Below are 25,893 nucleotides of genomic sequence, written 5' to 3' on the forward strand. Positions count from 1 at the left end.
GCATAGGTTGCACAAATAGACCTTTATATTAAAACGAGACTGTTCTGAAACAATAAAGTGGTTTTATTTTTTTACAATTAAGCATGCATTACCTGCAGTGGACATTGTTCTCTATTAATCTGAGAAATATATATGGAATAATTGGAATATTACTGGTTTTAAAGCATGTTTGTGAGAGTTTGCCTTGTCATAGCCTGCAAAAAGCTGGGAGAGGTTAATATATCTTTTAGCACTTGTTTCACTGTCACAGTCTTCAAATTAGCTCTCTATAAAGATTTTAAGCAACCTATGTACAGAAACATGTTAAAAAGTAAGGGCAAAACATTCTACCATGGTTCTATTTTCCTGTAGTGTGGCAAACGAGTTGCATGAAAGTGATGTTAGTGTATGGTGTCAGAAAGTGGAATAACTTGGTTATCATAAGGAATGACAAAATCTTCTCTGATCAAAAGAAAAGCCATCCATGTAGTCAAAAAGGAACACAAGACAGGGCTCCACGCCTTAATATCTTGTGTTAACTATTCCCATTTACATGTGACTTTCTTTCCTTGAAGATTACTGCACTATAAAATCTGTATTCTGGTAATAAGTTTCAGCATTTGTCTCTGAGCCCTGGGTCTTGTCACATTGAATTTTTCCACTGTGCACATCTATGATCCTCCCTCATGCATTTCACTATAATTCTTTCTCATATGTTTTCACTCGTGTATAAAAGAATTGTTGCTGTTTTGTGAAATAAAATATCAAAAGCTGAATGGACTGATGAAAGGCATCATTACCTACAAAGCTGAAAACAGCATCACAAAATGCAAAATAAGCAGCATTACCTTATTCTCAGGAATAAAGTGGGAAATAGTGAAGTTCACGAAGCGAGTGATGAAAGCCAGCAGACAGAAAGCACACAGTGTGAAAAACTGGACTATAGCCTTGGACAAGCAAACTTAGGATGCTGCATATGTACTGGGAAAGAAAAAAAATTGTAAACCCAAACTTCTGATGCCTTCCTTGTGCCTTAGGATTAAGGAATGATCAACCAGTGCTGTCCAGGATGACAAAGAAATGTAACAGGGACCCCTGGTTAAGCTCTCAGAAAGTACAATTACCTTTCAACTGTTGGGGCTGACTGCCGAGAAACACCAAACAAAAACACTGATGGGAAAGTTGACACCAAATCCATGAAGGGGTTATGCAGAGCACGACGAAAGAAACAAGCAACTACTAATTCAAAACATAGCAATTTTGGCAGATAATATACCACTTCCATATACTACAGTGATTCCTAAAGCATCACTGCCTTGACCTCTTGATTTTCGTCTGCAGTTTGCCTCTTTGTGGGCTGAGTGTGAGTCACAACCCCGGAAGACAACATACTTCTTTCACACATCCCAGTCCCTCTGTGTTCTGGCACCTGCTCCAGTCTTCTTTTCTTGAGCATTACTTGCAGAAAGCCATTTCCTCTGCTACTGACATTGCTGGTCCAAAGCATATGACAGGGGACCAGCCAGAAGTCTATTCTCACAACTGGCAGCAACAGCATGCCTCAGTACTTACCACAGCATTGGATTTTCACAGATCTTTCTGAGTGATTTGTAATCTGACAATACTCACAGCACAACGTTATTCCTGAAAAGATTGCCATGATATATGGTAATACATGGGACATATGATACTGTATTTTACATATTTTGACTGCTACAAATGGTTGATTTCTAACACCTTTTTTTGGACTCTCAGTAGAATGAACATCTTTTACCAAGTTTGGTCATGGAAGAAAACATTCTTGTCTTTGGAGAAAAGGAGTAATTTTATAGACTTTAATGGATTAGAAATTTGATCTCTTTAAAGAACTATATTATGATGCTTAAAAAATGTAGGCTATAGATAAGGTTGGTTTTGATACCATTCTATGCATGTTTTTAGCTCACTTGTAAAATGAGCTGAAGTGAGTACAGAATTGAAATATGAATTTATTCTGATTGTCATCTTTAAATAGGTAATGATGGTAAGATACAGTGCCCTGACAGCATGTGCATAAAATGCACAGGTTGCATTTTTAAATGCTCACTAGATGGCAACATTGCTTCTCTTAAAAACAGCTGCCAGGGTGTAGACAGCAGCCCTGTAAATTTTGACTGTCACGTTGGTAGAAAAAATATTAAAACATGGCCTGGAAAAAGAAGCCGAAGAACTCTACACAGGACTACAAAAACATCATTTCTGTTTCACTGTGGGGTGGGTGGTGGCTTTGTAAAGGGAACATAAACATAGATGCTATTGTCACCTTAGGTATGGGCTTTAATTAGTGAACTCACTGAATTTTGAATGTGGTTTGGAGTGTCCCTTGAAATAGCATCTAATTTAACAATACATGTTCAGTAAGCTGTCTGTTAACACTTGATCTGGCACAGGGAACAAACCCTGGAGATAAAGAGAAGGGTGTTAAGGAATGAGAAATGCTTATCACATGGAGAACTGCTACCAAAACCAAAGCACAGGTTTTTTTAAGATATCAGCCTGGTGCTGATACGTATTTATATATTGCATATCCAACATTAAGACTTGTGGACACCCATGAAGAGTATAGACATAGAGGAATAAACTAAATTCTTCTTAAGTTAATGAGAAGATTTCTGCTGAACTAAGAAAGGTGTGGGACTGGCTTTCAAACAGATCTTCAGCAGAGGACTTCAGAATGTTTACAGGTGAAGATCTCCATTCAAGGAGAGAGAGTGAAATAACTCCTGCTTGTACATTATTACAGCAATGGAAATTAAATAATTTCACAGCGTATAGAACTGTTCACTGTGGTTCTTGAGATGAATGTATGAACCCAGCTAAATTACAACTAAATTACAAATGCACAGAATGTCATTTGTGGTTACCAAGAGGACTTTTTTTTAACATACCTACCTTGAGTAAGTTTAAAAAAAAATTAAGGCTTTCCTTTACTATCACTTTCCAGTCTATGTGAACAGGTCTAAAGAGCTGTGCCTTAAATATAAGGCTCCTCCAATCCACATGAGGCATCTGTGCTAGGGAGTTATTGCCCACCCTAAGATACACATAGCAGGGCAGGCTTAGAAGGACTGGGGAAAGGGAAGGTCAAACCTAAGCTCGCCAACCTTACTTTAATTTTGGTAGAAATGCAAATTCTGCAAGCCACTGGGTACCTTAAAACAGGCCTGATGTTGAAGAAATGTCATGTAAATATATGTAAGCAACACTTTCATCTGTAATTATAGAGGCTGGGCTATGTGATCTCCTGTACTTTCTAGAGGTGTCTTACTGACTACTGACAAATACACAGCTACAGGGCATCCTTAAGTTTAACTTGCAGTGAATGCTTAACCAATCTGTTTTTTCCATAACAGTTGGCTAATAATTTAATCTTGTCCTTAAGAAATCATAGGCTGGCAATCTCAACTGCAGTTAAAGCAGGGAAGCCTTTCCATCAACTTTTACAGACCAGGATTGGAGCCACATATTTAGAGAGGAAAATGCAATATTCAGCTCAGTGGTAGATAATATTATGCACATATATTTAAACAAGATAGTATTTTAATTTCACCAAGTCTAAAAATAAGCCTTTAATGCCTCCTAATTTAAAACCACACTTGGGAGCAAGCACTGCCATCAGGACTGGAGCTCCCTTTTCACTTCAGAATTTCCCACTCACCAGCTGACCTCTGTGATTTGCTGTGTGAGAGAAAGTCATTCTGAAAATGACAAAATTCTTGCTTCTGACATGGCAAGCAGATTTCACCCTATGGTTTGAGCTCCCACTGCATTATTTCTGCCTCCCCAGATGTGTAAATGGCACAGTGGTCATGGAGAAAGAGGATGATGCTGCCAAGTCCCTGGCAGCATGAGCCCTTGGGATGTGGGTCTCTCCCATGCTGGCAGCATCAGTGGCTGATGGAACACACCTGGATCATGCCACCCAAGGACAGCAGGACAGGCAGTGACAGAGCCTGCCTAACACATCTGGTCACTGCACCTAACCCATTTTGTGTTCTGCCCACCCAAATCTGTATCAAGTGCCCAACAAGATACTTTGAGTTAAGGACAAAAATATATCCCTTTAAAGAAAAGGGATCTGGACTGGAAATGCACTTGATGACAAGCTGAGGTTGTGCTCTTGTATGTGTATTTATGAGCTTTGGAGCAATGTTTTTATGCTTTGAGGTTTTTTTTTTTTTTGTAACAGGAAGTGGAATATTGATGTGGGCTGCGCCTAATGGGGAACTACCTGATTTTGTACAACTTCTTTCCATCATAAGCTCTGACAGTTACATGAGAAATTTGTGACTGTATCTAAAAATGTTTTTTGTTAAACTTAACCCTCTCTTCCATAGGAGGCATTGCCTGTCCTGCTTCTCATAGAGATCAGATAATGTGCAGTTGTATCTAGGCCTACTTAACTCATTTGGAGAAATATAATAATACCAAGTACATGTGACAGAGCCCTGTATAACTTTAATCTCTCAGCATGTCTTTCTCCTACACCTATTTGCTAGCACAGTATATAGATACCAGTAAGCACACAATAAAAGATAAGCTATATTTTCCTTGCCATTCCATTCCAATACTACATGTTAAAACAGTTGCTATGTAAAAAATTTTGCATTTCAAAACTGTTAAGTTGAACAATTTCCATTTCCACTACAAAGTCTTCTGTAGATGAATGTATGTTCGTAAAAAAGAACACATTCACATTCAAATTAAAGCATAGAACTGTTAAAGATCAAAGTAGCTCTAACCATTTAGATTACTTTTTGGTGGAACTAGAAAATTAACATGTGAAGAAGACCATGTAAATGATGTGCAAATTATGTCACAGAGTATCTTAGAAAATATAATTTTTATAACTGAATCAAACTGACAGGGAAAGGAAGACTTGTGACTTGGATTTTACAGAGAACTTACTGTTGGATAGCAAGCCAAATACAAATACCAACGTAATATATGCAATTGCAGCAAGTACTTTAGTCAGGTGCAGTGGGGATCATTATTAGGATTTGTTTTGCAAGCATTTAACATTTTCATAATAATCTGAAAAAGAAGGTTCATAACAGGCTAATTAAGTTAAGAGAATTCTAAACTGAAAGAAGTCACAAAGCATCAATGAAGACTGAGACATAATGTGACAAGATTGAAGGAATTAGAAAAATATGAAAAAGAAAATGAGATTCAAACTTGGAAATATACAGTCAACTATATAATAATTAAAAAATGCCCTGCAAAGGAGATAAGTGAGTTTGAAACAAGCAAAGCATTAATACCAAAGGAGTAAGTGAATTAGATTTTGGTTGACATGTAATGCAGAAACTGCGTAGACTACTTTTGTTCTGAGTGCTTGTGAAGAAGTCTGCTCCTTGGAGAGCTTACAGAAACTTCTAGGAACTCAAGGATAAAAGAAGTTCCCACACATTCATTCAAGAGGAAAAAAAAAATACAATGGTTGCACTCAAGATCAGGCAAGTGGCAGATGAGGTTGTGCTTACAAACATATATTTATTTGAAGAGCGTAAGGGCCAGAAGAAAGCTAAGACTGGAAATTACTACCTGGCAAAAAATCATCAGTGCAGAAAAGAATTATCATGATCTGGGATACTTAGTGATTCACTAGATCACTAGACATGTTGGTATAAAGAAATTTCTATCAGCCACAAGGATCAATGCAGCATAGCTTTTCTACCTTCTATATATTTTGTATGATTTCATCTAACGGTTAAAAGCAGTAACGTCTATTTAGCATAAGTTGAGTTTATTCCTAAATGTCACTGGAGTGAGATGCAATTCTGCAGTGAAATTTAAGCACACTATAATTTTAAATCAGTACATCCCAGGACTGCAAGACTGCAGCTCTACAGATGGTCCAACAATCCGCAGCAGCATTAAGAGACATTTTCTACTTCTTTTTAAACACTGAAAATATCATTTGCCTGTGCACTAATCCAAATATTTTATGGTGCATCTCGTCCAGTCGTGTCAGCTGATTTGTTATACTACATTATCTCTCACTATCTCCCTTACCTCTCTGCTGTAGGTGCCACAAATGACAGACTACAGTATTTGTGTAAAATCATAGCAATTTAGAAGCCATAGTTTCAATTTCAAAAGGAAAAGAAGTAAATCCCAGAGCCCTGAATTTTACTGTCAGCTCAGAAACAGGCCATTTGCTATGTAGCACTCCCTCTGCTCTGGGTTTTTTCTTGCTTTGTGTGCTTCAGAAGAGGATGAAAAACTTGGAAATGTGGGGTGGATTTAGGGCAGGATGGTTTATGGCTAGGAAAGAAAGAAAATGGGTGAAAAACTAAGAATGATGCATTATTTCTAATTGAACCTGCAAGAGATAAAAGTTATGTTGACTTAAGTTAAAAAGATAAATCTTGATTGTCTGAAGTCAAAAGGTCCCATTGACTTCAGAGGGATTCCTTGGCCACTAAGGATATAGTCTTATGGCCATATTCTGTCTTTGTACTCATTTCTGTAGCTGAGCACAAACCCAAATTCATGGACTATCAGAACTCCTGCATTTCTGGACCTCTCCTGAGTCTCTCTGAAAACACTTCCCTTTGGTACTAGGTCTGCAGGGAAACAGCTCTTAAGGACTGTTTAAATTGCCTCTCAGCTGGTTTGCAGCAGGGTGATCCACTGTTGCAGGACTGAGGTACGCACAAGCCACATGTTAGTAATATTTATATGGCCATGAGAGCTGAGGGAACAAATGTTCATCTCCAATCCTACACTGTGGGTGTATAGTTTTACTGGACAGTGGCCTAGGCCAAATATGATAATAAAGCAGGTCTTAATAAACAGAGTGCCAGAAAAGTTTAGCTTTCTCTTGGACAATTTGCAACTAAAGCACACAATATGTTATAGAACTCCCTACACATGAGCACACAAGGGTAGAAAACATGCTATCAATTTTAGCCACAACTTCATTTTTTTACCAGACAGTAACTACTATATATCCCACTACTGTAATCTATATTGAGTGGAGGCCACATCTCCAGTCCTCAGTAGGTCTGAGCACAAACACACATTTACAGATCTCAGTACACCCATGTACCTGAGACAGCAAAGTAAGGCCAGAACTATAGGGATTTTTTCATGATTTGAAATGAATTAATTGCTCTTGAAGACGACTTTTTACCTTCTTCTTTTTTTTTTTTTATTAAATTCAATTAACAAAGTGTTACCCTTTGATTAAGTTCTCAGCCACAACCGATTCAGCATATTTCACTTCTTCAGGTACCTAATTAGGATGCCAATCTTTGTTCATGTTATTTCTTTGTAATAGACCTAGTACTTCCAGTGGCTGTGGTGAAATACAACTGGAAGCATTAGATGAACAGAAATCCTCCTTAGACAAAAATCACCATTAGTCAATGAGTTTCTAACAGTCTCACCTCACAGAGGGGTCTCTGTCAGTTGTCAAAGATGAAAGCAAGGGACAGGCTCTCCAAGGCCTTCAGTCAGAGAAGCAGGGATATCCAAAGAAATACATTCTAAGTTTGAGCACTTTATGGATTTAGTGAGCTTGTTCTGCATTGACATCTGTGCAGCTGAAGTAGGAACTGGTACTTTTTCACAGTAAGTACCCTAGAATGAGCTGCTGTGGGGATTGTGGGTGTTGACAAGAATATGGATGGTTGGCTGAAGAGATCATTTAACCCTGCCAGTAATGAACTAATTTGAAACAAGCCCCTCCCTAATTATCACTTGGTTATGATTGATTCATCACCTGCTTTGATGCTCCTATTTAATAAACAGAAATGAACTGCTGGGTTTAAGAACTGCATAATTCTTAGTAAAAACAGAGCTGCCTTCGTGTTATGTCAGTTAGTTCCAGTCTGATTTTCTTTTCCATATTCTCTGTATGTGTGTGCACACACATGTGAACATGTAACTATTGTGCAGCTGTGTATGGCATGCCTGTATGAAATATTAATGAAGACAGTACTGGAGCTTAGCTTATAGATACACATTGCACTACAGGAATGAGAATTTTCCTTACCGATTTCACTCATGGATATCCCTGGAGCTAATTGCCCATTGTTGAAAGAGCTATAGGTAAACAAGTTTGGTACAGAAGTGAGGTCATAGATAGGTTCCTGTTTTATCTGTTTGATTCCAGTCATGTCTAACCCAGACTGGTCTGGGGAGGGCTGGGCAGAATCCACGTTGTAATAGCCCTCAGACTTCGGCAGATCGATGACGTGCCCGTTGGAGTAGGTGCTGCCAGTTTCGTTATTCAGACTGTTCAAGCCATTGCTGATGCTGTTGCTGTAAACCCTGGCGAGAGCTTCTGCCTCACCACTCTGCTGCTGCCGCTGCTCCTGCAGTCGCTGCTGGTGCTTCTGCACTTCAGCATACAAGCTATCCCTCTGCTTTTTGGACATTCTTCCAAATTTCACAGCTGAAAAGCAAAGCACAATGGTAACCATTGTCGTCTTTAATTTTTTCTTGATTCCCCTCAACCCCACCACTCTTCTGGTATTAACTTTCAGGGTTAATTTTGCTGTGGAAACACCTTTCTCTATGGAAATGAGAAAAGATATAAAGCTTTATATCACATACATCTCATAAAGGAAAAAATATTGCATACTTGAATTTACCAGGTGGCAACAACTCCTATTTGACAGGAAGGCCTCAGTCAAGCAATTCGCTTCCCACTATGAATGTTAAAAAGACCATGCATCCTTTTATATCTCTCTGTTCACTGAACAACTACCCAGAGCTGTATGAAATGTACAGTCTGTAAATTCATATCCATTTACTAACTTTCCACAAACCTTTACACAGTACACTAGCAAGATTAATATTCTGGGTGAAAACAAGCCCGAAAGCCTTACTATCACATCCTTTAAATGGGGGGTGTTATCTTCCTACTTTAAAAAAAAAGATCTTATAGGTTAGAACCTAGAGGAAAATAACAGATTTGAAGGTAAACAGCACAAATAAATGCCATTTTTTCCACTGAGCAAAGTCTTAGGGATTGATGCCATCTCCATTTTAATAATCTTCATGTACAAATCCATGCACTCCTTCTGATGAGAAAGGGAGGAAAATATAAGAGGGCAAACCATTTTCCCCAGAAACAGGGTTCATTACACTGAGATTGAAATTTTCAGTGGTGACAGGCTGATTACTGTGGAACTAGGAGGAGTAAATTCACAGCCTGTTTATATAGTAGATCACAGCTGATTATCACTCTCCACCCCATCTCTCTATAAAGTCTGTTTTTTTTACTGGGATAGATCTTGGGATCTTAGAGCAGAGGCAGTTGTTGATTGTGCTTTAAAACAAATGAGAGATATATTTAGCAGAATTTATCAGAACAGGTAAGGGGACATAGCTCCAAAAATATAGACTTCTATGCATTATGAGATGTATTTTCTGTACTGTGTATTTCCAGTCCATCTGAAATTTGGACAATTTCAGAATCATATTTATTAGCACATGACTCTCATTTAGCCTTTGAGAAGAGTTTGAACCCATTTGTGTATAAATATGAAATTCTTCAATCAGGAAAAAGAACAGAAAATGTACAGCATAATATGAAAATACAGTGCCAGAACAAGGTGACAGCTCCTTTGATTTATTTTCAGGTTTTTTTTTGTTTTTTTTTTTTTTTTACACCAAGAGGGCTTTTTTCTTATTGCCAAGCTCAGTTTAGCTGCAGCCCTACACTCAGGCGACAAGCTACGTCACACAAACTCAGCCTCCCCCTGGAATCAATGCATGGTATGCTGCATACCCTTATGGACAACATACAATGACTGTATTTTAAATAATTTTGAATAATGCAACTGTATATTTTCTTCAAATTTAGGGCCTCAGCAATAAAACCAATGTTTATCCTTATTATATATTCATTAATTGGATTCGCCAGCTGCTGTCAATTAGCATCCTGTCTCTGCATGATAAAAACACACTTATTACATGGCTGAGAGGTAAAAATCAAATTAAAGTTTTCTATCAAAAAATTCACACAGTCAGTTTTAAATTTGCAAGAGCTCTTAATATTCTTAATCCTAAACAATCATAAAGACCCTTACATCAACTATGAGAGAACAAAGTGATGCTGTTGGAAGAATCACTCATTCTGTCTCTCTGCAGTGGTCTCTGAATTACTGGTTGGGAAGATGGCACTGTCAATCACATTAAAATGCCCCTGCGATACCTTAATTCATTGGAAGATACTACTTTCAGGAGGAGAGTGTGTGCTGTTAAATTGTTGAAATGTTACTTCTTTAATCACCATGAAGAATCAGGAGCTAAAGTGTGAAGTAAACTGCATGGTAGGACCAAAAAGAATTCATGGATTAAAGGCCCTTCCCAGATTGGTGAGACTGGTAAATAAGTAACTTCAGTAAGATATAAGACACACTGAAGTAGAAGAAGACCTATTATGGTCCAAATTTTGAACAAGTTTAGATGGTCTGGACCATCTAAGTAAATATTTCTTCACGCAACTTCTCCATCAATAACTCAATTTAAAGATATATATTTTGTGTCAACCTTTTAAGAGAGAAAATTGCTTCAAAGAAAATGAAATTAATATAAACTGCTTAAAAAAATTAGAACATTACCCTCTAATACTTTCTCACTATATAAAATATGTTTTTGAGCTCGATACCCCCTGCACAAGGAATAGTGCCCAGGGCATGTCAGCTGTGGGCAACCTTGCCCAAGCCTCCCATTGCCTGCAGCTTTGGTGTGATGCATGTTCTAAGCCTGCTGATATTGGCTGATCACATTACAGTCTGAAAGGTGAACCAGAGCTCTAGAAGGAGCAGAGGATCCTGAGATGGCATACATTGTAGAGCTTTCCACTGGCATAGGATCCATTTTAAGTGCCAAATTAGGAAACATCCTTCTACAGACCCAAACAGGGACAGGAGGCAATGCATAAGTAAAAGACATGGGGTTTCTTCCAACACAAAATATTTGGTCAAGTGCACTGAATAAAACAAACAGAAACCCCTAATGCTACCAAGGTGTAAATTTGTGTAGAGTTGTGCCTTCTTACTACCAGATCTTTAGAGAGCTCAGGGAAATGGATGCTTTCACACATCAATATTAAATGTTACATGTTTATTGTAATTATTATTACATGTTTAATGTAATACTTAATATAAACCCACCTCTCCAGAGGTGACCTTTTTTGTGCTTTTTGTGCTTTTGATTAGAAGAAAATATTTCACTTCTGACTCCCTCTTCTCTAAACTAATACTGCTCTCCATTTTGTGATTTTCCCCACCCCTCTCCATGAAAATAGCCTTCTTTGTTAACCGGATGGCAAAGATCATCTCACAGCACACACATTACAAAGCATGGAGCTTCTCTTCTCTCTTTTTGCAGAAATCTACAGGGAGTTTAAGTAAGTCAGCAGTGAAGAAAAGTTTCAAAGGGCTTAGATGTGAAGCACAGATTTGACTCCTTACCATCTCGAGACATTCCCAGGGCAAGACATTTCTGCAGTCGGCAGTGTTGGCAACGATTTCTGTTGGTTCTATCAATTAAACAGTTTCTCTGTCTTGGACAGGAATAGGATGCATTGTTCTGCTGACTCCTCCGAAAGAATCCCTTGGGGCAAGAGAGCAGGAAAAATCAAGTATTACCACAAGTGTATTTATGTGCGTGAGCATGCATGCAGACAGACACACACACAGAGAAGCATGCAAAAAACTACAGCAAAACCCTATTTAGTGCACTGCTACTTTTGCTGTGGCTCTGCAGATACGGTGGTATTGTATTAAAGAACATTTAATTATAAAAAGGAGAACTGTGTATTATTCTGTAAAGAATATAATTCTGCTTTGTTAAAACCGAAATTATGTTACAGAATGCATTTTTATTTTGCAATAATTACCCTGTATCATCTAATACTTGCTCCTAATAGAGGAAAAATTTGTCAGCATTTGTAAGAGATAACTTCAAAGTACTTGTTTTGACATTTCTCCCTTTAATGAAGAGACTAACTGTAACTGTAGAGGTAACTGTTACTGGGTACACATAGCATGAGAAGCTGATGTCTGCTGTTCATTTTAATTTGGCAAATGTTGATCTGATCTGGAGAGGCATATGATTCAGGAGTGAAGTAATTAAAATTCAGTCTTCACAAAAGCACTAGGATATAATGACTGTATCAAGTAAAGCCAACACACAAAGGAGAAAGCAACACCTTTAGGTACTACCATGAGAATATAATGGCATTTTCCATGGGCTGTGTGTCTAGAGATCTGAGGGCTAGAGGGGAAGTATACACACCTAGATCCTTATGAGCTTCCAGCTGCTATGAGGTGGTGCCAAAACTTACTGTAGTGGTGTAAGTGACATGAAGCAGCTGAGGTGCTTCATGCTGAGGAATGAAACCAGGGGGTGAAAAGAAACAAAAATAAATAGATCTATACCAAATAAATAAAAAAATTTAAAAAAAAAAGAAAAAAAAAAAAAAAAAGAAAAAAATGGTCAGGAGTATCTGCATGTCCAGAGGGAAAAAAAAAAAAAAAAAAAAAAAAAGTAGAGAATTCCCCTAACCAGTTTGGCAACTTTAAATGCAAGCAGCTGCAGTGTGTGGTGGGAAAGCTGAAGGATAGCCTGGCCACTGGCTATGAGTAGTAAACCAGCAGAAATATCTTTACTGCAGTTACACCAGTCACCAGAAGTGACACCAAAGTGCTTGTGCCCTTCTGGGGTGGCTTGCAAACACCTTGGAATGAAGCCAGAAAGCAACAGCTAACTTAATCAGGAAAATGATGAAAAAAATCAGGAAAAAAATACTGTATCTCTGCATAGGCTGATGGATGTTAATACTGAGCAACGGACAAAGTCGCAAGGTGGCAGTGCTACAGGCCTCAATTCACTTGCTACAGCTTATACATGAATTCTCACTCAGGTCCTGGCAAGCTGAATGAGGGTGGTGTGGGGTGTCAGTAACAGTGACAGGCATGGTGTTGCACCAAAGACACTGCCAGCGCTAGTTCTTGAAGTCGAGCATACAGACCCATTTGAACTGGGTCGAGCTTGCTCTATCAGTGGTTACAGTGTATCTAAAATATAAATTAAATTTTATGATTCACACTTTCCAGAAAATAGATGTCCTTTGGGGGAACTCTCAGAAAAATTCTGGTGGAAACTTAACTGATCTTAGCTGACCAAAATTTTCCTGATATGGTAGCGCTGCCTTTAATTTAAGACTAAATGGATGCGAATTGCAGATGTCCTCGCTGAACTTTATAGCCAATCTTGGTTTTGACTTGTGAAGAGTTTTCTGTTTTCACTTTTAGATTTTAGCAGAATCTATGGATTTCAGAGAAAAAAATAATTCAGTAATGTTAAAAAACCACACTCAACCATTTAGCATTGACAGTGCTTTCTCCTACAGTACTTTTTGTTCCCTTTAAGGTTGATCTCATCTCAGAGGAATTTGTTTCATCTTTGCTCTCTTTAGGAAAAAAGGACCATATTATGTATCAAGGGTTACATAAGACAATTAATTTACAGCAGGTAATTAATTTTTCTGAGGAGAATTTTATGTTCTCATTCTCCTGCATCTAAATGATCTAAGTGTTGTCTTATAAAATAGATATAATCCTTTCATTTTATATTTATGGTATCTTTATATAGATTTGGCTACATTGTTTTACACTGGAATAATTCCATTTTGTGTGAAGGAAGAAGTATTTCATAACTGAGGAGCTAATGAAGACAGATTTCCCAGTACTTCTAACATGGACAAGTCTTTGAACAGATCACTTCATCTACCACTCACAACCAGTCTGAGAAAGGAAATTGCTGAATGAACTACTTTCTAATTCATGACAAAACACTGGTGGAAAGGGCTTTGCTTTGGGGGAAGGCACAAGAAATGATAAAAGGCTTCTTAGTGAAGAAGCAGCCATAGAGACAGATGTGATGCAAACTTATCTCCAGGTTTCACCCTTTCCTTAAGAATACTGTCAGACTTACTCAGTGAGTCCAGCAGGTCCACTGCACGTGCACATTCAGCATAAGGCAGACACGCATACAAACCAACAGCAGTATTTCAGATGACCCTTAAGCACTTAGAATACAGATCTGCTGCAGCATAGCTAATGTAGCAACAATGAGTTAAAGGATTTTCTGCTCCTTGAAGTTTGCAGCACCGCCGCTGGCACTGTAATTTTTGGATGCAGTATCCTGAAATGCTGTGGCTGCCTGGTGCCTGGCTCAACATGTGTGCATGTTTGTGGGAGTGATTCGACCCCCCTTCTTCCACTCATGGCCTCTATTCTTAATCATTTCAGGTTTCCAACAAACCGAGACAAAAAGAGCCAGAAATGACCGTATGCAGGCTGAGTGAATAGCTATTTAAATGCTGGGCACTTAAATGGATAGCAGAGCTGCACTGCCAGAAACAGTGCTTACCTTAACAGGGAGCTCTGACAGACTGGGATGCCTCCCAGTGGAACTGACATGAAAAACTGACACCTTTTTTTTGCACAGGCTCACAAAACAAGATTAGACTAATTGATCTGATACAGCAAAACTGGCACAAACCCAATAGGGTTAAAATTTATAAGTGGAAGAGAATCTCTTTATCTCAATAAGCAGTCTACTCACAGAGCACAGTGGTATCATCTCCTCTTGAGGCACACACAAGGGCCAGCATTAACCCTAATTACTTCTATGGAAGACTATCCCCCTAGACAGTCCGTGGGCTCTGAGAACTGGGAGAAGATGCTCTTTTTTTGCTTAAAGTCATTTCCTTCCGTAGCTTTTGTGCCAATTTTGAAATATCAGATTGATTAGTTTAATCCTATTTCGTGTGATCGTCATAAGGAGATGCTTATTTCTAGGCCAGTGCCACAGTAAGACAAAGACACGCTGCAAACTCTTCTGCTTCCAATTGTCAATGTTCCTGAAAATCTTTACCAGTATAATGGTTCTCAATGTACTGGCAATAATGTATTTCTTTTGCAAATGGGTGCACTCAAATTTTCAGATTTTTCAGCTGTTCTAGTACTTTGTAAAGCATTAGGTACAGACTTGTGATTTCACACTGCAAATAGGAAACCATTTTCAAACATCCTAGTTTGTGTGTCTCCACGGACAAGAAATCAGAGATGCTGCCTCTCTATTTTTGCAATTTCCCATTTACAATTAAAATGGAAATACCAACATGTAGTATGAAACTCTGGTTTGTCATGAGTAATAATGTAATTCCTTAGACAATAAAATCGCAGGCAATTTTTAAAATTGAAAATCAAAGCCTTTCTTCTCTTTGCTTGGGTCTGATTTGTGTTATTTGAACTAATGCCTGAAATAGTATGTTTATATTGAGTCTAAGCATTTCCCCCTCTCCACCCCTTTTTTTATCCTCCAATTCCCAGCAACTGGTCCTGCACTAATGCCTTTAAGGAAGAAGACAAAGAATCCTTTTACACTGCTCATAATGTAAGGCATTCTTTCTTTTTGAGATTACAATTTGGTCTGCAGACTGTGCAAAAGGAAATAGAAAAGGACCCAAGTCACATCTGTGAGCTCTTGAAAAAGGTTGACCAGCAGTAACATGCCAACTGCAATGCTACATGGGTTGTATAGGAAACAAGATAAGAAATCTACCTCTTTCAAAGCTGATTTAAGGTAGAACAGGTGTGACTTACAGTTGCCAGCCCCTGTTGGTGTCAGCACTTACACTGCACCAGATGTAATTCATTCATGTTTCAAACAAGGAGGTAGCTCTAAAGACTATTTGATAAAATGGAAAGCAACTAGGAAAATTAGGCATGAAATGCATCTTTATCATCAGCAGGCTTTACAGCCTTTGGCACCATTTGTTTGAAAGCTTGCAAGAGCGTATCATGGTACAGAGGTGCATGAGGCTAACGCAAATGATGACGACTATGCTGCATTAAGATCTCATACCTTGCAGCCTTCACATGTGATGACTCCATAGTGTATTCCAGAGGATTTATCACCACAAATTTTGCATGGTATCACTTCAATTTGTGCTGAAAGAGAAAACAAGACAGATATTTTGGGTATACAATTGTATTTCGTTTATTTTTTTCTCAAAATGAGATCTTTAGAAATAGAGATAACCAGTTGAACCCCAACATTACAAAAATGCTTTGTATTGTATGTCTGTTTCTGAATGCTTTCATTTGGCAAATTTTAAATGCTTCACATTATGTAGTTTCTGCCACATCCCACAAAACTCTTCAACATTGAAAAATGTCTCACAATTAGTAAGTTTCTTCTCATATTCCTTTTTTTAAAGTTTGTTTTTTCGCTGGTTAATTTTATAATTATTACTGCTCATGACAGTCATTAGGGGTCCTAAACAATAATCTGGATTGTCTTTTTCTACATCCTTCAAATATTGGTGACTTTCCATTTTTCTGAGGTAGAAATACAGGGTGTATTTTGATGCCCTTTTTAAAGCAGAGTAGAGATGATGAAGTTTTCACTTTCTTTTAATTACGTTCAAGACATGAAGATACTAATACCACTGTCAGAGACAGCCTGGTAAAAGCTTGCTTAATCTTTCTCTCTTCAAACTGCTTTGTTCTAACACTGGGTCACTGGCAGGCAAGGCCCAGAGATGGAGTTTAGGTAGCCAGTGGCTATGTAATGGGAAAGTCAGGTACAGTCTGAAAAATGTTTAAATATTGATGTGCTTCAGATCCTTTTATAAACATAATGGTCATTTGATTCTGAGAAGGAAAACACATTTCATTATCTTTCAAATTTTTTTTTTGCAACTGTTTGATTCTCTCAATTACTTTGAATCCTGTGTCTTTCCTTTGATGATGGTGTAAGAGCACATACTTAGACATGTAAGGAAAAACTGTGCCTTTATTTAAGTCAGATGAATTGAGAAGAAATGTTAAACTTATTTTCTCTCCCATTCATTTGTTCTTTTGTGTAGGATGCATGCCTCCCTGCTATTCTCCTCCTACTTGGAAGCAGCATCACATTTGCAAAGTACTCCTGGCAGATGTTGTTTTTCCATGCTCAGGGCAGGAACAGCAGCAGTTCTCTGCAACTCAAGTCATCCATCAAATCCTTGAGTAGAAAAGTTTTTTAGTAGAGCTAGCCCAAGCACAAGGATAGGTAACTGTTAGTACTTTTAATAATTAAGACACATGCAACTCTAAAATGGATTGAGACAGGGAAACAAGATTATGCCCTGTTTCTACTTATGATTATCATTTGTCTCTTTTAGCAGAAGCCAGAAGTTTCCTTCCTACCACTTCCTTCCTCCCACCACCCTGTAGCTAAACAATCAAAAATAAGTACTGTGTCCCAGCGAGTCACCACCACATTTCCCACTGAAAGGTGCATTGCATACCCTTCTCCTTTATCCTCCTATTTAGGGTAGAGGCTTATAGGATAAACTGCACAGGGTGAAAGCCTAGCAGGCCCTCTACTTTGGAAAGTCAATTAACTATTCCCTTGGGACAGCATATTCCAAGGGACTGAGGCAAGAGGAACTTATACGGATGGCTGAAGAGACTTTAGCTCCCCACTGTGAGCTCATTTTCCTGACATACTCTTTCTGATCCAGCATAATTTTAGGCTCAGGCAAGCAACTCTGCTTTAAAACTGCTTCTAATCCATGTTGTACAGAGGGAACTCCTTAACAGAGAAGCACATGCAGTTCTTTGGAAATTTCTCCAGGATGATCCTGCTCAAAAATTCCTATGCCTTATGCCCACTGGAATAAAAAAAAAAAACAAACCCAAACAGTTAAACACACGCCTCCAGGCACTGCTGTTTGTGAGGCTACTTTGAGTAACTGCTCATAGGTCTGCTTGAGAGTCATGCGGATGGAGAAAGTCTCAACTCTGGGATCATGTGCTGCTTTATGTTTCATTGACATATGTCAATGTCAGAGGCAGGAACTACAATGGGAATAGAAAGAAATCTGTAGGAAAAGACAAGACAGAGAAAAAAAACACCACAAAAATATCAAGGTACTTTTAATGTGACTTGCATATACCATTTGTAACTCTGATAGGAACAGAGAGAGAAGAATTGATCCTGTGACACTGATTGCATTTAGCACAGTACTTTTTACTGTAAGCAAACAATAATTTCATGCATGAGTCTCAATTATAAGCTCTACATTCATGGTATTTGTGGATCAAGTCCCTAAATGCTAAGGCTTTGTGTTTCAATTAATATGTAAAAAATCTTTTAGAGTTGTGACTCTTCAGTTAACTCAAACATTTATTTGAAAATAACCTTTCTATAAATTAGTAAATGCAGGTTTGTCTAGGAAATTGCTACTATTTTTCCTTAAGAGAACTCACAAATAAAATATCCTTAGGACACAGAAAGCATTTGAATAAGTTTGGAAAAGCAAAATTAATTTTGCTACTGTCCCCAAAATTTTTTTCATAGAACAGAAGAACAATTTCAGTATTCCTAACAGAAATCTTGATTGTAGAGATAAAAAATAAACCACTGTATTCCCAGAAGGGTCTTGAGACAGTGTAATGAACATAGAGTATACCACTTTTCTTTTGCAGATATAATCACAGGTCACAGATTGCAGAATATTCTGAGTTGAAAGGGACACACAAGAATCCTCAAGTTCAACTCTTAAATGAGTGGCCTGTATGGGGATTGAACACACCACCTTGGTATTAGCAGTTGACACAGGGTACTACACTTTTTTGCACATTCTGGTCTTTTTGTCCACCTATGATCTTATGTTATTTTTCTTACTCCTTTCACCTACTAAACCAACAAACACGTCAGGGAGCTGTATATCTGACTCTCTTTACAGCTATTATAAAATAAGCACCTTTCTTCTGAACTCCTTAAAAAATATAAAATGCATTGACCAAGTGCCACTTCCTAAATATTGAGGGCAAAAATTGAATGAACAAACAATAGCGGAGTTGCCACAATGATAACTTTTACCAGCACAGGAACAAAACTTATATTGGGAGAAATCCCAATGTAGTAAACATAAAGAAGGAATTAGAGCAAAACTACTTAGCTCCACTTCGAAAGTCTTCCCACTTGTCTTCTCACCCATTTTTACTCTGATACTATGAGCAAGAAAAATGGCTCCCGCCTCTTTTCATGCAAGCCTCAATCTGAGCCCACTTGTCCAATTTTTCAGTAAGCACATTTAGATGTACCACTCAATAAAAGCCTGCAAAATCACTATCACCCTAATGTCTACGAAAACATTTATAATGTTTGTATATATGCTGCACAGTGATTGTCCCCTACCACCAGCTGTAGCATCCTTCCTCAGTACCACAGGGTCATGTCTCTGCAGTATTCATACCTTACTTTACACTTAAATTGAAAGTTCTTTAGGATAGGAAACTGCCTCCAGTTTTATGGGATAGTCTAAAAATTGTAATGCCACAATGGAAATTAATTAATTCTACATGACTAGTAATTCTAATCCACAGATGATGGGATAACAATCTGGAATCTAATTCATTCTTTCATGAAAACAGAAAGTAGAGTGGAATTCTAAAAATATCAAGGAAGCAAATCCCAAATTGTCTCACATATTTGAAATGAACACTTACACAGAAACAAATTGGTAATTAGAAACATCTTCAAACAAAAAAATAGCTCAAATGCGCTGCAAGAAAAATCAAAAGTACACTGAGCTGCTGATTTTTTTTTTCACCAATAGAATGAATGTTTTTTTCACCAACACATGGACACTAAAATCCTAAAGGCAGTAAAATAATCAGGTTTCAAAAGTTGTTATATGGGTGAAATTAGGAATGAATCTCTAATGGGACACAGTTTTCTGCATTCCTTTTGAAAGGAAGGTAAGAGTCAACAAGGCAGCTAATGTGTCGGGTGTGTATTTGTGGGGATTGTCACTCACATGCAACTGATGCCTAACAGAGAAAAACAAAGCTCACATTTTATATAATTTCAGTATAAATCTGAGAACTTCACTTGGGAAAGACAGGATTATAATCTCACAGACCTGTAGCTTTGGTTTAAGGGGTAATAAAGACTTGAGCTTTCAGTATTTACTTCTTGATCAAAATATGATAATTAAGCATGCCAGGCAAAAACTTTGAAAAGGAAGTCCTTTCTCTGATTTGTAGCTCTAGGAAAGATTGCACTTGGAAGCACCAATGCTAATCAGAGAACTGATAGTGAAAAAAATCGAGCTGCTTCATCTTTCAAGAATTCCCATCGTCCTTTTGTTGGAATTCCTTGAAAATTGCTAGTAGATTGGCCTAGTTCATTTTCATGTTTCTATTCCTAACTGATTTCAAATTAAGTACATTCAGCATTTTTATCTACTTGCCAACTCTGCCTTTTTTATCCTGACCTCTGTGAGCAGGAAATCCTTTTTTTCCTTGCATGTACCTAGTAGAAGTTTCCATGGTAAGTTAGGCTGGCAATGAGATCTTGGCATCCTCTTTACTACTGGAATAGATGCTCTCTAGCTTCTCAGCAAGACGTCAGGTGCTTTGCATTTAATAATCTGAAAATATACAGCTGAGCATACTACTATGTTTAGAGACTCTATCATACCTCATGCAGTGAGACCTATATAGTTAGTAATATCTCAGCAAGTTAATTAATTCCAGATAATGTTAATTAATGTCTGTAGATACATTAGGTGTCAATCACAACCCAAAAGAGCCATAAGAGTAAACCTATATGGTGCAGTTAACCCAGAAAAGTAATGTTTTCATAAAATCTTAGCACTTTTGGACAGAGATACATTAAACTCTGACTGTGGGTCTGGCCCCTGGATTTGTTACAGCAACAGAGACTCTCCGCAACACTGATGGTTCTCAAATAAGCCAGTCCTACATCTCAGAAGCACAGATATACAAATCTCAAGAAGCAGCAGTTCTTCTGTATCTCTGTGTCTCACTGGGAGAGATATTAGATGTCATCTGTACAAAATACATAAAAAAGTGTCTTGAGTATCAAGGTAAACAATAGCTCTAGAATTTGGATATTGAGAAATCTGATAGAACATTGCTCAAAATAGAAATCAGGTACATTAATGCAAAAAAAGAAGGTTTTTCCCATAAGTGTATGCAATTGTCATGTCTGATTTCTTTCACTGTCTCACACTCCAGCTGAAATTCTTTTAGTTTATAATCAATATCACTTGGAAGGTTATTTGGTTTTCTTTTCCCCCTTCCTCTTTCATGATCTTCCAGTGGGGAAAAAATGAACAAAAAAAACCCCAAAACAAAATGGAACCCAACCCAACCCAACCCACACTGAATTGTATACCAGCTCTCCTTACAAATCAACTCTGGCTTTTGCATGCCTTCTCCAAAGACTACTGAAAAAGAGTATTTTAAAACCTAAATTTTTTTTAATGGCAAGTTTTTATGTAGTTACTCTGTGCATCCTTATTGTGTGCATTTAAAATCTATTAAAACAAAAGATCAAACCATATAAATATATGTGATAATATCTGTAGAGTGACAAAAAGTTTTAAAATTATGTGCTATATATTAGCCTTTTTGCATATGAAGAAATATACTTATATCTGCACTGTAAATTCATACTTTGGAAGATGTCTTCCTGAGTTCCATGGCAATAGTAATGTTTACTGAACATTGTCAAATGGTTTGAAATAGCTGAATATAAGTTCAAATAATTACAGCTGCTCCAAAGCTAAAGATAATTTAAAACTGTTCATATTCTGTCATCTTTTTATATCTTATTGCTACACATTAATTTTGGAACAAGTCTGGAAAGAATGGTATACTTGCTTTTATATTCAGCAGAGAAGGTGAAATTATAAGGAGAAAAAATGAGCACAGTATAACAACCTTAGCTGCTAATAAGCACCGAAGTAAGAAAAAAATGTTTTGTTCAAATACAGTTTCTTTCCTTTCCTAAGTGTAATAAGTACAGTAGATCTGGCACTATAATTTAACAGTTTATGAATACCAGAAAGTTGTTACATTTGTGATGATCCAGGGTTACAGATGAGATTTTCAGATAGATTTAATACCTTTTATTAGAGGTACCTTTTATTAGAGACACATTCTTTTTAACAGAAATGCTGTTAGACCCTTAGAATTTTATCATAACTTAGACAGGAGCAAAGGACTTCAAGCCTCTGCAAGGCTGGATGTTTCTCTGCGAAGCAAAGGTAGTTGTGAGCAAAAAAAAAGTAACAATTTTAAGAGCAGTGATATAATGTTGGAGATAATGATATATTTTGGATCACAAGATATTTTATTTTCTGCAGACCTGATTATTTCAATTAATTAAAATAATTTGTAATTTTGTAAAAAATTTGTAAATTTGTAAATTAACAAAAAGCCTGGATTTTCACTGGGTTATTGCAAGATTGATGATGCAATTTCCTGGACTCCAGAATAATACTGTATGCTTTGCTGCCACAAATGACAGCCCAGCACTTATTGAAACAATGAGAGATTAGGAATCTGACAAAGGTACACAAATTGCTACCTAGAAGCTTGTTTGTTTCTTTAATTTGGATAAAACAGAGTGGCTGAAGTGCATAACAAGCACAAGTGTTCAGGACTTTCCCAGATTTTTTGGAATGGTTCACAGGCAAGGATGACAGCAAAAGAGAAGCAGAACTGCCTGTATCCTCTGCTGGGCACTGATGACTAACACAAAGTACAGCCCATTGTCCAGATCCCAAAAGACAGAACTCAGGTACCTTGTCAGAAGCTATGGCTCAAAATGTGATCCCTGAAAGTCTGCACTCATCAAGGTCAGAAAGTGCTAAAGGATCAGTAAACTCTGATGGCTCACCTAGCACTCTGTAAATCTGTATAGAAGCATTTTCACTGCCTCTCAATGTGAACTTCTCTGTATTAATCATTGAACTCTTTTCCCCAGTAAATCAAATTAATGGAAATTATGTGTATAACTTCAAAGGATGCTACTACAGTAACACAATTCATTACACAACACAAACATGTTGCCGAACTGATGATCTGGGCTCCATGTGTGAGTTAAATCAAAGTTATTTAGCTAAATGATCAAGGCCTTATCCTGGGCCTTCTAAAGAGCTCAGAAACTTGCCAATTCATAGGGAAAAATTTAAGTATATAATATATCCTGAATTATTATGGTACAGTTTCTGTTTCCCTCAAAGATTCAAGCAATGGTTCTGCTGATACTGCACACTTTCCCTAAAGAGATTATTATGCTAATACGCAAGCTGTCCCATATTTGACTTCATCAGATCTAATGTTCTGCAAATAATCTCTAGCAGCTTTAGCCAGTGTTTATTTATATAAGCTGGTCGGGATGACTGAGTAGTGTTGACCATGTTTTCTATGCAACACTCTAAAACAGTGAAAGTGCACTTGGCCGAAAAATAGCAGCCTATACAGAAAATACATAGCATATGCAAAGTTCTTTCCTATGAGACTTATACTTAGTATTTACTCTGCTAAACTGTTCATCATAATTTCACTTAAAATATTTTATAATATATCAGGCATTTAGCAGGACATACTATCTTCCCTCCTTACTTCTCCTTACTCAGAAAGTTACTTAGAGTGTGCCAGGTATTTCTGACCTATTGTTTCCTGAATACAACAATCCACATCTGCATTCTTTTCCCTTCTGAATAAATGGACTAATGAACTCTGCAAAAGAAGAGTTCAGATATCATGATAAATACTTACAGTCCATTCTGCACGTCAAAGCTAGCTGAAATGGTCACACAGTAGTCAGGACCTTGAAGTTAATTCTTTGTGTTAGATATGCACAGATCTCTGCTGTACAGTTACAAAGCTGAGCAACACAGAGAAAGGTGCTGCAGGAACATGCAGTGAAGACCTGTTTTCCAGGCTGTGGGATCAAACACAACCTTATCTTTCCTCACACCCAGCCAAGTGTTACTTCTTGCTGGAATGGGATGGAAATGAACTTAAAAACTTTGTTCATCTTGTAGTGGAAGGAAGGTGTAGTGGTTATTTTCAGCTCTGTCTGTAGCAGCACCCTCTTCAGCTTTTTGCTACTGGACTGCAGTTGCAGCACACTGATAATCTTTGCATCCCTCCTCTCATCCCCCTTTACCTGCACAGATTCATTTGAATGTCCACAAATTCCTACACTTTCAGTAACACTCAAACCTAGAAGTCTACACCATGCAAAATCTTCAAGGGAAATGAGGACTGTTACACTGTCAGATCAGAGCACTGCAGCAAAATAGGGTCTAACTTGCATTATATGGAATTTGTGTGGCTGCCATCACAGTCAAAGGAACAATTTCCAAACCACTTTTCTGCACCACTTTTCTTGCAATACTTTACTTTAGACACAATATAACTCATACAAGGCAAAATTATGAGAGACACAAGCAATAAAAAATAAATAATAGTGATTTCAACCTGAAATTACTCTGAAATCATTCTGATGTTGCCCTCTTAAAACTTCCTGAACTTCATATCTCCTCATATTTTTGATTATCACTATGGATTTTCACTTTTGCACATTCCTATTTAAATTTTTGCTCCATCTTTTGAAAAGCATTTAAATCAGCTGGAGATATTCTTGGATTTGCATCTGTTGCTGTTTGAAAAAATGTTGTACTTACCAGCTGTCTACTTACCAATTTAATCTGCCATCTTTTAAAGACAGTAGGAAGAATTAATCTTAGTAAAACTCCAACTACAGTTGTCTCAAGGGTGGACTTATACAACATGTTTAATAACTCCCTCTTTATTTTTCACTGTAATGTCCCATAATGTTAAGGAAGTGAAGAATAAAAATATTTCAACTCACCATTTGCATTAAGTTTTATATTGGTTTGATTATCACACATTTTGTTGTAAATAAATAAGACTTCCAGGAGCAGAACAGTAGTCTTCCTACTAGCCTACTTACTCAGAGTTACACCTGTGCTGTCGCAAAAGTGGAGTCTTAACAGACCGCATTAACAAGATTAAATGGAAGAAGTAATAAGGCACAGACTGTTCCATGTCATTAAAGAAGGGAAGAAGACTGCTGGAGGCACTAAGTAATGAAAAAATATTTTCTTTTGATACTCTATTAATCTATGCATTTCCTATTTAATTCAAATTATTTTAATTTTTTCCCCTGGAAATTCTGAATAAATCTCAGCTTTCTTTTGTCATCGGTTTTTGTTTCAGATATGTATAAAGACATGGATGACTAGAGTGGCAGATGTAAGATGCCAAATTATTATAGATAAAATCACCATGTTGTGAAACGTCATGAACCTACATCTTGCCTACTTGCAACCAGAGTTAAAAAGTAAGTTTTCTTCCAGTGTTTTTAGATACCATGTGACAGACCTATCTGAATTGCCCTTCTTGAATCCCAGTTGCCCTTAGGTTGTACAGAAAAGGGGAACTTAGGGAGCAGATCTCAGTATGAATCTCTAACAGAGCTGCTCAGAGCCTGGAACTACTACATTTTTTTTCCCCTAGCCTTCTATAATGGCTAGAATTGCATCCTGTTTCATAGGTTACACGTGCAAAGACATGCAGTGGCTATTATGCACCAAATGTGGTGCAGCTGAACACAAAGCAAGATTCTGTCAAGAATAAAACAAAGCAAAACAGTACGTAAGAAGAGAGCATTTCTACAAGACAATACATTCATTACATGCACTGCCTGCTACTAATTCACTTTTCCCTTTTGAGTCTTTGTGGACTTCCTGTGCTTTGAAAGAACTCCTTTCACCTCTCTGTTATATATTCCCAGGTTTTTCTGTGGCATTGTTACCCCACATCCAGGTAACATTTCCTTTTTAATCCATATTGCCCTAACCTTTTGCATAACTAAGTTGTTGGAATAAGGGATGATTCAGATCCTAACAGTTCTGTCTTGCTAACCACACATATCAATTTCCTTGGAATTCATGCCAAAGATAAAACAGAGAGAACTTAATTTTCAAGATTC

At 37.4% G+C, this 25,893-nt stretch overlaps 1 protein-coding gene across 1 annotated transcript in view; it reads right to left on the reverse strand.

Moving 5' to 3' along the window:
* RORB (RAR related orphan receptor B) overlaps positions 1–24,790 on the reverse strand; it is a 41,172-nt gene extending 16,382 nt beyond the window's left edge. The window contains exons 1-4 of the mRNA XM_054003676.1: positions 24,751–24,790; positions 15,922–16,007; positions 11,457–11,598; positions 8,024–8,425 (exon numbers count right to left, since the gene is read on the reverse strand). Coding sequence (XP_053859651.1) covers positions 8,024–8,425; positions 11,457–11,598; positions 15,922–16,007; positions 24,751–24,790 — 670 coding nt within the window. The remainder of the gene's footprint in view (positions 1–8,023; positions 8,426–11,456; positions 11,599–15,921; positions 16,008–24,750) is intronic.
* Between the last annotated feature and the right edge of the window lie 1,103 nt (positions 24,791–25,893).

This window comes from Vidua macroura, chromosome Z (genome assembly GCF_024509145.1).
Source record: "Vidua macroura isolate BioBank_ID:100142 chromosome Z, ASM2450914v1, whole genome shotgun sequence".
NCBI classification, from domain to species: Eukaryota; Metazoa; Chordata; class Aves; order Passeriformes; family Viduidae; genus Vidua; species Vidua macroura.